The following is a 13,843-nucleotide window of genomic DNA, read 5'->3' as shown; positions in this document are numbered from 1 at the left end:
CGTCCCCCCCCGGACCTCCCGCTCGTCCCGCCACCTGCGCGGGCTGAGCCGGGGCCAGAGCACCGGGAGCCCTCAGGACTCGGGCGAGCCCGTTTGTTGTCCCCCCGGGCCCTCCCCCTCTTTCTCTAGGCTAATGGGCTAGCCCGGGAGGGGGCGGGGCCAGCAGGTAAGTGACAGCCGTAGTGCTCCGGGGCTGGTAGGTGGCGGTCCCCTCCCGCGGCACCATCGCCCGGCCCGCCGGGCCCGCTCCCCGCCCCGCGTCGGCGCCGGGCCGGTGGCCCGGTCGGGGCCTGCAGCGCAGAGGGACCCGGAGGCCTCGGGGACGGTGGCGACCTCAGCTAACGGGCCGCCGGCCGGGGGAGGGGGTGGGCGGGAACAGCGGCAGCGCCGAGGCCCGGGTCGGTCGCGCCGGGGTGGGCAGCTCCGGAGCAGGCCGGGGAGCCTCTCGCTGGGCGAAGGCGCGTCCGTGCAAAGTCCCCGGTAACGGGGCCGCCGTGTGAGGGTCCGGGGCAGAGGCACCTGTCCCGGGGCCGGCCGCGGTCCGGTGCGAGGGCGGCCGTGGGAGCGGCCCTGCTCCGGTGCCTGCTGCTGAGGCCGCCTTTCTCCCCTGTACCTCTAAGGTGCCCTGATGAATAATTTAAATGATCCTCCCAACTGGAACATCCTGCCAAACCAACGGGAGCCCGGGGATGAAGGCAGCAGATGGAACTACGCCTTGCTGGTCCCCATGCTGGGCTTGGCCGCCTTCCGTAAGTAGCGCCCAGGCCCCGCACCCGCCAGCCGGGGGGCGTCCCCGCAGCTGTACAGTGACACCCCGTCTGGGCATTCCCTCCGGTCTGCTCGTCTGTCGTGTTACAAACAGAAAGCACTGCTGACGACATTAAGGCAATGGCCATTTTTCACATGTGGAATTGAACCCGTATTTACTAAGCTCCAATATACAAAGCTCTCTCAGAAGAGTGGGCATATGACCTGTGAGAGAGCCCAAAGGTAACAACCCGAGGAGCTGCTCGTGTATATTTATTTACTGGACCCAAAAAGTTCTCAGTGCAGTTCCTGCGTTAGAAACCTCCATTTTTTTCCCCATAACTTTATGTTCCTTCTTTAATCCAAGAAGTGTATGTATTAGCAATAAAAGACATGGGGAGTTTTTACTTCAAAAGAAATACGATCATTTAAAGTGACTTACTGTGAAACGCAGACCCACAGAAAGACATTTTGTGGGACTTGTGAATAGAAGTGAATATCACTGGGGAGGGCAGGAAAGTAAGTTGTTTAATCATGTAATAGCTTCTTTAGAGGCATAGCTAATTAATTGTACCCATCAATGTTATATGTGTTATACTCGTGTTTGAAGTCTCATTTATATGTGATAGGTTGGATCTGGACCAGAGAATGTCAAAAAGAAATAGAAAGAGAAAAAAAAGAATATTATAAGAAACATTCATCTTTACAAAAAGACCTGGAAGCCAAATACCGGGATATAATCACAGAAAATCGTCGCACAGTTGCTCACTTGGAGTTGGAGCTTGAAAAGGAACGCAACAGAACCCTGAGTTACCGTGAAGCCCTCGTGTCTCAGAGTCGCAAACTAGTAGAAGAAAGAAGGATCCTAGAACAGGAGCAGGAGAAGTTAGAGCGAGAAAAACAAGTCCTTTTGCACTCAGGAGCAGCAGGTAGCTTGTACCAAAGTTGTCTGGCAAAGGAAGAAGAGTGGCAAAAGAGAGCCAATATTTTACTAAAAGAATTTGAAGAGGGACTTAAAGAAAGACAGGACATCTACTGCAGTCTTGTTGTACCCAGAAGCCAGAGACTAGAAATAGAGAAAAATCTGCTAGTTAAAGCAGCAACTGATCCTGTTGCTATGGCTCTACATATGGAAAGTGGCTTAAAGGATATTTTCAAACATGATAACTACTGTGGAAATCTGCTGAACAGAAACAAAAGTCAAAATGGAAGACTTATGTGGCTGTATCTGAGATATTGGGAACTAGCTATTGAACTACAGAAGTTCAAGAGGGCAGAAAAGGCCATGTTAGGAAAACGATAATTAGGGGAAGTAATGGGGTTTCGTGTGATCTGCCATGCATAGTAGGGACAATCACAGTTGTAGTCTGAAGCTGTTAAATTCTCCTACTGTGTGTCCATTTCTCCTCCTCGTTGCACTTGTATTTGCATGGGACATGTGCAGTGTCGGTGCCTTTCCTTTCACTGTCTAACAACAGATGCTCCAGTGAGCTGTGCATGCTCTTAAACTCTGTGAGTGTGTTTGCATTGCAGACTGCAGCGTAGTATAGAGATATGCCAGCTTCCATAGGTATCAGAAGCAGCAAAACAGAACTTCCTTTAGAGTGATTTACCTAGTTGATGGTCATACTCCATCAAGAGAGAAGTGTGATTTGTCTCCCCCAAGTGGGGTAGCACATTGTGTTCCTTATCCCTGATATGTTTTTTTTTTTTTTAAGTTTTTGTTTGTTTGTTTAAGCAAGACTGATTTTGAGGCAGATGTGTGGAAGAGACCGTGTTTGAGCAAGGTGCTGGTCACATGAATCCTACATGTATATACGTACATTTATCTAAATATATGTATGCGTGAACGTGTGTCTAAATGTATGTATTCATATTCTGAGGAGGGGAATAGTATGATCATGTTTCAAATTAATCAGTCTTGCATTGTCTTCCAGCTCAATATACAAATAGTACTTTGTGAAGGAAACATCCAAAAGATGCTAATTAAAATAACACGTAAAGAAACAGGTTGATGAAAGTCTCATTGGAGCTAGGAATCCATGCTTGAATACTGGAGAGCGTACAAATTCAAAGTTACATTCTCATCATACTGGAGATGTGTTAAGAATACTTATGTTTTTCTCTCAGTCAGGGTCTTGGTTGTAACGTAACAGTGTGTGTCCATTATAGGCGTCACCGTGCTGCTGCCTCTGCATCCCAGCGCACTGGCTGCCACCTGGTTGGCTTGCAGAAGCCTCCGTGGGTTACAGCCATTGCACCTGGCTCTGTTCCTTGGACAGGTCCTGTTTGTTAGTCACAGATGGGAACCTAAATGCAGCCTGCACTGGTAGCCAGTACTTCCCTCCCTGACTGGTCTCAGTTCTCGCAGAACTGAGGTATGCTTTTCCACGATTCTTAAATTTTGAGCTTACGGTTCACCGCTTCATGTACACGTGACCATGAAAGCCTACAGATATACAAGCTTTGCAAACTCTTAAGAAAAGGGGCTTTTAACTTTAGTTAGCACAGTAAAATAAACAGATCTAGATATTAAAAAAAAAACAAAAAAAACAAAAAAAAAAACAACACCCCAGTGCATTTTCATGCTTGCAGTCCCTTAAAATTTTGAGTATTCTTTGGATCCTTGTAGCAGTAGGAACCACATTCTTTTTCAAATGTGCCATGTATTTTGGAGAATAACTTTTTTCTTCCTCCTTTCTAATCCAGCCTTAGACCTCAAAGGGGCAGTGTTTGCCCTTCTGTTTATAATGTCTGGTCTTCTCTGTTACTTGGATTTGATTAGTGTTGGTAGGTTGTCAGTTCTTTAATTAGCAGTTCTTTATTTACTGAGGGCTAGACTTGACAAACACGTTTGCTCTAGGCAATCAGCTATTGCATGGGCCAGAAGCAATCCAGCTAAGCGAATGCCCATCCAAGTTTAACAGAGAACTCCAGCAGATGAGTGTGTTTTCTATTATTATTTCCTTCTGGTTTCAATTCAGTCTGGGCACAGAAGACAGCAGATAAATCTTTTGAAGTAGTGTGTGCAACCTAATCAGTTACTCAGCAAAAATACCTAACATGAAACAAAATTCTTAAACAGAATATGTTTCCCAACTACACAGTTTTCCAGTTGTGATTTTGCTCACCTTGGTGGTGCTAATTATACTGTTGTATTGATTTATTAGTCTCTTACGTACTGCTTATATTTTTCTTTATTTTTTTAAATGAAGTTGTAGTAGGCAGACAGACCTGGAAAAAAACCAGATACTATCACAAACACCAGAAAGACCAAAATTTGTCTGGATGCCATGCATATGCAGGGTGGGAGATGAGCATGCCATTGAGTTCCTACTCACGTGTGACAGCCCGAGCCAAGCTGCTGTAGCTGGCCATATGCACGTGCCCTAATTGCCCAGTAGAACAAATTCGTTTGAACAACTAATTACCCTGTGTGTAATTCCTCCAGGATGTGGAAAGTGTCTAACCACACAGCTGTGGCGCGTTTCATATGTACGTACAGGCAGTTAAGCAACTCGGCTGACAAACAGCAGCCAGTGAGTCAATGCCAATGTATTTAAGACTCACGCCTTGACTTTGTACATATTCATTAGTTCTTAATATTAAAAGATCAAGCATTTTATGCTTTTTCAGTTTTTCCATAGTTTGCCACTGACATCACTCAAAATGTTTAAAGAAAATGTAAACAAGAGGGTAAAATACTTTTTTTTAGTATAAATATGGAAGTTGAAGCAACATATGCTCGATTGTACAGGGTTGGATGCAATGAAATAAATGTTTGATATTCGCTTTCACTTCTTTAGAAGTGTCAATTATTTGTACAACTAATTGTTGAACTATTGTTCATGGATACTTTGCAGATCAGTATATTAAGACTGAAGAGTTATTTGAGGAGGATTTTTAAAAGTGTGTAACTGGTTTAGAAGCACCGGTCCTGTTCGTTTCTACCAAAACGCATGTTTGTTGGTGCGTTATGTATTTTTGAAACATTCCCCCTTTGTAGGTTGTTATGTTGGAAGTTCTATCATGAGCTTTATCTTGCCCAACAACTATTGTTCTGGATAGGTTATTTGTTTGGAAATGCCCACGTTTATGCAGAATGCAAGAATAATTTGTTTTCAAAATATTTAATGAACTTTTTCTCATTATGAAAATGATCACTCACCTGTTAAACAATAACAATAAAAGCCCTTACATATTTCTGCACTGTTTTGTAACTTGGGCATGGTGGGTGGGAGGAGTGACATTTGCTACTTTGTTCCAACGTTCTAAGCAAATTGCACAATTTTAAGGTTTTACAAATGGCCAATTTTTAAATTGACTTGTAAAAAGTTTTGGTCTTTGTGCTGAGAAGACAATATGTCAGAAAGTTTTTTTCTTTCTTAGGAAAGAACAGCATCGTTAAACAGATAAAAGTGCACCAGCTTTAACTGAAGATGAGTGATTAAAGATGACCGTCCCACTGAAAGACTGGGGTAATCCCTTCTGTCTGTTATGCAGAGTATCCCACCTTCCTCCAGAATCCCTCAAATGTCTCATTCTGCACATCAGCTCCTTTTCATTTCCCCATGTGGATTTTCTCATTTTCCTGCTCGCTGTGAAGAAGTACAATCCAGCTGCGCTAGGATAGTGTTCAGACACTCTGGGAGTCCTTGTTCCCTTCATAAAAGATCCTTAATCCCTTTGTATTTGACACAATCCTTCACGTTTACTCATCCCTCGCCTTCACATGGAGAATGCCATCCTTGTGAAATAGTCGAAATTAAGCAAAGAGTGCAGCTTGTTATCAAACTGAGAACAAGAGCTTGTATTTGTTACTATAACTTCAGATTTGTTGTTACAACTTCAGTTTAAAATTACCACGCTCTTCAAGTCTTGGAGTTTGAGGTTTCCTTTTGAGGTTTCCTTTTAACGCATGTGTCATTCAGGTGGTTCACACATCTGTGGGTCGCAGCCTTTCCTGAAAGGTAGTAATATGCAGGCTGGAAGAGGCGTCCTGGGGCTGCTGTGGAACGGAGGGCTGCCGGTTCCTTTCCGAAAGAAAGGAGAAGCCTCCACACTTGGAGGCTGTGGTGGTGGTGCTGCACTTGGTGGATGGGGCTCCAGGTGCCTGCCTCGCAGGCATCCGAGAAGGGAAGGTCCCTCAGGGAAGTCTTCAGCCTCCTCTGCGTCCTAGCGGGGTGTGCCCCGAGGGCAGCGACACACGTGGGTTGCACCGCTTCACAGCTAAGTTGTCCCCAGTCCGCACCCCGCAGGGCTGTAGCTGTGTGAACGCGACTTTCTACATTTAGACACAGGTAAGGAAACAGCCTGAGACATCTTGTGCGTTTTGCTAAAAGCAAAAAGCGTGTTCTGTTTGACCTGTCTGTTGTGCGATACAGCTGCTGTCCTGGGTGCGTGCAACACAAAGAGAAACACAGAACAGACTCTGGACTTCCTGGAACCTGGACTGAGTGCTGGAAAAGGGAAATCTTCCTTAGAAAATGCTCCTGGAGGGGGGCAGGTAAAGAGGAGTAGCCCTGAGGGACTGGCCTTCTCTGCTCCTTTTGCCTAAATAGGAGCTGCCAGAAGGCCACTGACACGACAACATGCCTTGCTCAAAGGGATGCTGTGCTCTGGAAGTGACAGCTCTGTTCAAGCCCCCCTGAAGGGAAGGGTCTCAGGAAGCCACCCATGACCTCTTGCTCTTTAAATCACGCTTTTGAACATTCCTATTGAGGAGGAGAAAATAGGGAGAGCTCCTCTGTGGAGGATACAAGGCAGAAACAGTGGTCAACGGTTCAGATATTGTGGCAAAAGAAATGGAATTTAAGTTATAGCTTTGATAAAAGGATGAAATTCAAGTTTATAGTTACAGTGGTAGTGCAGCTGGATGTGAAGGCTTTGCCTGTGGGCATGCCAAGGACACGTAGTAGTTATTTGACTGCCTGGTCCAGGAGCTCTCCAGCTAATCACTGCATAGCTGTGACAACAGACAGATCTGCAAAGACCTAACTCACTGAAATTTAGGGTAGCTAGGCAATGAGGAGATCAACTGGTCTGCCAGCCACTTTGCAACAAAACAACCGAGTGACTGCTGCAGGAGCTCCCCCAGCAGCTGGAACCACACCAGAGGTTTCCCCAGGGAGCTCCTGCTGATAGGCAGAAGCTGTGCTCTGTAAGCTGATAGATGCTATCTGTATGTTTAGATATCTTGCTTAACCACTTGGGGTGAAGGATCCAGTGCACAGCCAGGGATTTTCCCAGGTGGTTCCTGTTGTCGATTAAGGAACTGATCAAATAATGCATAATTTTATATAGGCAGTGGAAATTGTTCCTGCCTATGCAAGGATGGGCACTTGGGGCTGTCTTTTGCTCATAGATGTGTTTCTTACATAGTTTAAGATAATCAACAAAAACTGATCATGCATACATTGTAGTGGTCACATAGGTCCACAGGCCAGCTGGATTATAAGAATTCACCAGAACAAGAGTTTGGGGAGTCTCAGTCCATCTAGCTGAAGACACCATTGCAGAGATGTTTCCAACATCAGCATCCAGGCAGCAACCAATCGTCTTGGTCAAGAGATTTGATCCCCCCGTAAGCATTATCTTATGCAAAATATCCCAATAAAAATAATAAAAGTTCTGTCTGTGAATGTGTGCAGCAGTATATTCAGCCAGTGAAGTCCAAGTGAGAGGGTGAGAAACCGTTTCTCAGCACAGAGAAGTTTCAAAATCTTGGAAAAGTGGACAAATGGGCCTTTTAAACTGGTAACACCTAAATACATTTTGAAGGAGATAAAAGAAACAAGTAAAACCTCAGCACCTGACCTAGACCAAATAAGTTTAAAGGACCTCGTATAGGCAGACCCCCAAAGGACCGGTATTAGCAGAATTCTGACTTATGGATGGCAACATGTATACTGGGTAGTATCAAGGAACACAGAACTATTTTGATACTGAAATCAAGTTATGTGGCAAAACCGAGAGACCTATCACAATCTGATCAACCATCTTAGTACACTTTCTTGGATTCTGACAAGCAGGGTAACAAAAGCTTGGCCTATTAATGGCCAATGGGTGACAAAGAGGCCTTATAGCTGAACCTGGGTGCTCCGAGAAGGTAAAATCACTCCAACTCATCCTTCAATATGCTAGGAAAAACCACAACCCTTGTGGCTCACAGAACAGGCCGAGGCCTCCTACTGAGTGACACATGAACATACTCTCTGGTTCTGAAGTAAAAAGAACTATCTGAGCATGTGGTCAGATGAAAATTGATCTGGAAGTGCCACCACTTATCTGGAATTGAAAAAGGATCATGCTGAGCCAATTACCACCAAGGTCAGAGTCAAACAAGGGGATCCAGTGTCACCCAATCAATCCGTTACTCTGCAACCTAGAAAAAGATGGCTATGGATTCCACCAGAGCAAATGCCGCAATGTGGCAAAACCAGGTTACCACCTTGGCCTTTGCTGATGACTTGGTCCTGCCAAGCAGCACATGGGAGGGAATACAAAACGCTGTCTCCCTTGTAGAAACCTTTCTGTGAGCGCACTGATCTAAAAACCCAGGAGGGAGAAATGTCAAGGCTTTTTCATCAGCCCCACCCATGACTCTTACACGATCAATGACTGCAGCCGCTGGAAGGTGTTCAATACAAGCCGAACACAATTGCTGTAGGAGACTCTGACCCCAGGCTGAAAATTTACCTCTGGACAGGGACATCTAAATCTGAATATTGAAACTTGATTCTTGGTGTTCTAACATGGGAAAAGCTCTGTCAAATCCTTTACAGAAAGCTCACAGCTTTGAAGACCTACACAGTACCAAGACTCACATACTTAGTGAACCATGCAGACATGAAGGGTGCAGCCTAAACTTTAACATCAGAAGGGCTGTTAAAAATGGTCACACCTCCCAGCTTGTACACATGATCGGCAATTGCGTAACAGCACTAAAGGTGGTGGCTGACAAGTCACCAGTGTGGCAAGCTTTATTCTAAGTGGACAAGCACAGTCATAGCATATAATCCTACTCACAAGGTACCACTAACTGAGAAATTACTGTGGAAGGAGTTGTGCAAAAAGACTAATTACAAACAGATTATGGATAGCCACCGGAGAAAGCAAAAAGATGAAACATTACTGGTAAAATAGCCCTGAAAGTGGCAGCTACAGTGTGTAATACTAATGGAAACAGCCAACCAACTGAAAGTAGATGGTGCTTCTGGAAACCAAGAGTCTGTTGAAGAGTGTGAAGAGCCCAGAGGGATTGTGAGACCTGCCGTGATGGCCATTTGCTGTCATGCACCTCGAACGGCCCCGTGCTCCAGGCTGATCCCAGCCCAAGCCGTCCAGCTGCTGGAAAAACACCTCTTCACCCTTCTCTTTATAACAGCTCCTGCGGGTTTGTATTTCTGAGATACCTCACTTCTAAACTTGATTTATGCAATCAGAACGAAATCCTCAGCTAAAGCAGTCGGTGCTTCGTATTATTAAATGCTACCTCCCCCTTGTGGCTAATGGCTCTCCTAGCCAGCAGCCTCAGCAGCACCTTCTGTTCCCATGGGCTCCTCCGGGGCACACCTCCAATGCTACACGGCCGGAGCTCTCTGGTCCAAACGCAACTGGAGTATAATAACAAGAAAGATGAGAAAAAATGTAGTGTTCGGTGACCAAGACAGGATGAACTTGCCTCCTCCAAAGTGCATATTGCAATAGACCTCTGTGCAAAGGTGGCATGCAGGAGTTGTAGTTCAGGACTCTATTAGAGTCTTCTTTTATACTACAGCACTGGAAAAGAAAACAGTAACAACCTTGATTAAAGAACACTGTTCATTGCTTAATGAACATGACAAGCAACAACCTACAACTGTCAACATGTTCTGCTGCCTGCTAGAGGAGAGATGCACGTGGTGAGACAGATCCAAGCAAAAGCGCTTTACTGGCTAAGAAATTTGGGGCGATGCTGGCCATCATGAGATCAGATAATTTGGTGCTGTCCACATAAGCATTTCTACACCTATGCACCTTACCTGTAGTTCCCCTCAAAGTGATTCCAAAGATGAAACATATTCTTCAAAGATGAAAGCAATATTTTGGGGATCTTCTGAATGTATGCAGTGCAACCTTAAGAACAGCACATCTCCCTCCCTGGTGTCAACAAGAAGAACAAAACAAAGAAGAAGGATGATGCTGCTGAAGCTGATATTACTTCAGTGAAATATTTATATACAAAGTTGAAGTATTATTCGAACTACCAGTATATACACAAATAAAGATCGTGCCTATTTCTGGAAGATAAAAAGGAGAAAAGTGCCACATGGGCATCAGTGTCAGCTCAGTTCTGGATGAACTACAGCAGACATGATGTTCATAGCTTGTTCCCTTTAATTCTTCTGTGGCTAAGGACACTGCTACCTCCACAGTAAACATGGACTGGCAATTTCTAGGCATGTCAGATGGCTGAAGGAAACTCCCTGACACCATAAAAACACTCCAGAATGGGATGCTTGTGGAAATCATTGTATATGACATCCTACCTCTGTTGCGTTCCCAATAGCCTGAGACAGTTTCAGTGACAGCTCAGTGCTCTCTTGTTTCTCCTCTGCAGGGAAACTTGCTGGCACAAAAAGGACTTCTCTCCCGTCTGGAGAAGTTTACAATTGAATGGAAAGAGATTTAGCCTCCAAAGTTTATCAGACTTCTCCAAAGCCTTCAAGGTATCCCTGCTTGAACTGCTGTGGGCTGACGGCAGCAGCCTTGAAGCACACACGTGGGAAATCAAATCATGCCAGCTGAGGAGCTGTGTGTTTTGGTTGCTTATCAGGTACAGTTTGAGAACAACAGAGCATAAAACTTAGACCAAGTTAAAGATCTACAGAACATTTCTTGGCAAGGTAAACTCCATAACCACCTGCCGTTGATTATTAGCCTTAAAACTAAGCAACTCTGAAACATTTTGCCTGCATATCTCCTGTTTTAATATGATCATTAGTGTCCCCTAGGCTGGGGATTTTGACTCTCCTCCTGAGCCTGGGGTTCAGTGCTCCCTCTTTGCATAGCTGGTCAAGGATTTTACCCATTGGCAGCTTGTAAAAGGATTTTGTGTTTTCTCTGCATATTTTAAAAGATGGTCCAACCAGATTTTGCCAGGGACAGGCTGTCAGAGAGAACATTTCATTTAACCTCTGAATTTTCTTCGTCCTCTTCTTCACTTTTATTACATCTTTACCACTTTACGCTTCCAAATGAGAATCCTCTGCTTTAAGCATTTGGCTGTATAGTTAGCACCACCTTTGCATTTCCATCTTTTCCTGTTTTAGGCTTATCACACAACAGAGTAACTGTGATTGCTGTATACGTTGCTTTGACTACAAAGTAGAAGCTTACTGAAAAAATGTATGATTAATGCTGGTGAGTTATTGCTATAGAATCACTAGAGTAAGAGATTTCACACCAGTACCTGCTACAGTACTAAAAAGGGCCAGAAAAAATGTAGTTAATCCTAATAGCATGGTATATTGTAAAGCAAGATTAGAGAACAAACTTGGTGTTTATGATTGATTGCCTTTAGCTGCAACGCTCTCTAAATGTCACTGAAAATATTTGGATAGTTACACACTTGTCCTATGTCATACCGGAGATGATGGGATCACAGGGAAAGGACCATATTGTATTTCATTCCTGAAACTATGACTGGATGCAAACCACATATATTGCCGCTGCTCTCTGCTTTTCTCAATGGCTTTAAATGAATGGAATTGGGTTTCTTAAAGAACAGGCCCCTGCCCTGTCTTGCTGGTTTCTCCTTGTCCTCTTCTTCACAGGATCCAGCCAGAAGAGGTTCCCCCAGTGCAGTGCCCTCCAGCCCATGGTGGAGGGCAGAAGAAGACAGGTGCTTCAGCCAGGTTCTTCAGTCAGTCAACTCAACTTATTCACGGGTGAGAAAAACTTGTCATTCTCCATACGAGGATGGCTTCCTGCAGGGCGAGTGAGCTGTACTGGCCCAGGAGTGCCCATGCCAGCATGAAGAGAGACCCCCGCAAGGTCAGAAGCAGGAGCAGCTGCTAGGTGGCCAGTTTGGGAGAGGGTGTCAGGCCCCCCCTGCACTTCAGGGGAGGACGGCTTGTCTCCCAGCCAGGGACAGTCCCCATGGAGCCCAGGATACCACAGACACGTTGGGGCTGCCCATAGCCAGGAGCCCGTCAACCCAGGTGGGTACCGCACCGTGCCTGCACCTGGCCCCCCAGAGGGAAGCGAGCGGCTCCATCCTTGCTGTTGTCTTGATTTACATCCCCGATATCCTTCTACTGCCATTTCTTTTCTTTACTGCTGCTCCCTCTCATACTCTAATAACTTCATCGTCCTGTGAGATGAAAGACATTTTCATCTAAGAAAAGGAATATGCTCATATTCTTCCACAGGTGTGTATGTGTATATATTCCAGTAAAATATATTACTTTTAGAAAGGGGAAATTTCCTTTTTAATCAAGTTTTTGTAAAATTGTGAGTTACTTATGAACAAGTTGGCTTACTTTTTTGTATAGCCTCTTTTAACTTTTGAAAAAATAGTACATTAAAAATAATGTGTCATTAGAAATGTTTTAATACAAGTAATCCTGTCTAAATGTAAGATCCATTTCCTCCTGCATTTATAATTAGCAATTTGCAAAACATGTCTTGTTTAGCAGGCTATATTGTGAAAGGATTGATTTCGTAGAGGTTTATAACAAACCCCGTGGGACGTGCCAAACCTAAGCCTTGCATTACTTGAAGGAGTTTACCTCAGAGCAAAGGAAAGGGCTCTGTGGAATAAGCAAGTGGCTGTGACTACCGTAGAGCAGCCCCAACTTGTTTGCTCAAGTCCACAGGGTGGCAATATAGACAACCCCTCTGCGCAACTGAGGGTTGTGTTGGAGCTGGTGTCATTGCTGCCGCAGGTCCTTCAGAAAAAGGCGCTGTGCCTTCCAAGATGATTAGCCATGCAATTACACTGATAAAGAAATTCGAGTTAGATGCTATACCAGCATAGTTGCTTCTGCAAATATTTAACAACTGATAGATAACTAACAACCACTGGAGCCTGGCATTACTGAAGTAAGATAAACTCCTGAAAGACACTTTGGATTTATTCAGTAGAAAGCAATCTGGAATGTATTTTTGGATCCTGATAGAAACTGCTTGCACATGAAACTTAGCAGAGAGAAATTTTCAGATCATCCTGACACAAGTGTGTATTTATTTCATATCCTATCAATTTGTCCTCTTATAAGTTGATTCCCAAAGGAAGCTACATTCATTCCTTCCACATCAGCTTGCACTGTGCTTAAAGACAAACATGCTATTTTAGGTTCAATAAATTCTATACAGAATCTTGATTGTCAAAGATTTCTGATTGCATAGAGTCATTAGATTGTAGCTGTAAGATATGTTATGTGGACAGCATGTAATCATGATCTGATTCAGTTTTTGAAAGAGGTTGTACATAGGACTTTGCAAAGATTTAGAACTAAAGCCTGCAAGTCAGGGAATGTAGAAATATTATGGGGAGTATGTTGGATTTTCCTATTTGTCTTCTATCTGCTCTGTATTACTGCCTCATATTCCCTACAGCGTGAATACTAGGATTATCTTCCTATGATTCAGGAGGCAGAATAATAACCCAGATGAGTTGTGAGCTCCTGGACTATGCAGTTTCTTGCTATTGACCAATAGGTCAATGATTTTCTGCGAAACTGGAAGTTGAAGAGCTGCAATTTGAAAGTTCTCTGTTGACACTTGTAAGTGAAAATTGATTTTTCTAGACAAGGGAAGCAGAGTAAATGTAGTCTTTTTGGACTGCAGTAGACCAGTTGCCACTTGACCACAATTGAATGTATTAGCTGAGCTAAATAGGAGATATAACATGAACAAAGAACTAGGTAAAGATCTGATGATAATGGTAAGCTGTGCTGAAAGCAGAAATGGTGGTCCAAGGTGACGTTACTAATGCAGTTCTTCAAGGATTGGTTTAGGAACAGTTTTTTGTCATTCTTCCGCTAATGACCAAGGACAAAAAATAGTAGCATGTTGGTGAAATACTCATGACACAATCTCAGAAGTATTG

General features: G+C 44.2%; 1 protein-coding gene across 3 annotated transcripts; it reads left to right on the top strand.

The window, feature by feature from the left end:
* Positions 1-5: 5 nt before the first annotated feature.
* On the top strand, positions 6-4,948 carry CCDC127 (coiled-coil domain containing 127). 3 transcript variants are annotated; one of them, XM_082320287.1, is made up of 3 exons: positions 6-166; positions 621-749; positions 1,377-4,948. In XM_082320287.1, exons 2-3 carry the CDS (start codon positions 629-631, stop codon positions 2,048-2,050), a joined length of 795 nt encoding a protein of 264 aa, XP_082176413.1. In that variant the 5' UTR covers positions 6-166; positions 621-628; the 3' UTR covers positions 2,051-4,948. The 3 variants fall into 3 exon arrangements, with proteins under 3 accessions (XP_082176413.1, XP_082176414.1, XP_082176412.1); XM_082320288.1 differs by lacking the exon at positions 6-166 and adding an exon at positions 177-196; XM_082320286.1 differs by lacking the exon at positions 6-166 and adding an exon at positions 218-325.
* Positions 4,949-13,843: the final 8,895 nt, after the last annotated feature.

The sequence above is a fragment of the Platalea leucorodia genome, assembly GCF_965183815.1.
Source record: "Platalea leucorodia genome assembly, chromosome: 1".
In the NCBI taxonomy this organism is placed as follows: Eukaryota; Metazoa; Chordata; class Aves; order Pelecaniformes; family Threskiornithidae; genus Platalea; species Platalea leucorodia.
This window is presented reverse-complemented; position numbering and strand designations above follow the sequence as displayed.

Excerpts from the sequence above, each read along its gene's own strand:
- CCDC127 (XM_082320287.1), top strand. The coding sequence starts at position 629 with ATGAATAATTTAAATGATCCTCCCAACTGGAACATCCTGCCAAACCAA. Across the intron at positions 750-1,376 it reads GCTGGGCTTGGCCGCCTTCC|GTTGGATCTGGACCAGAGAA; the intron begins GTAAGTAGCGCC and ends TATATGTGATAG.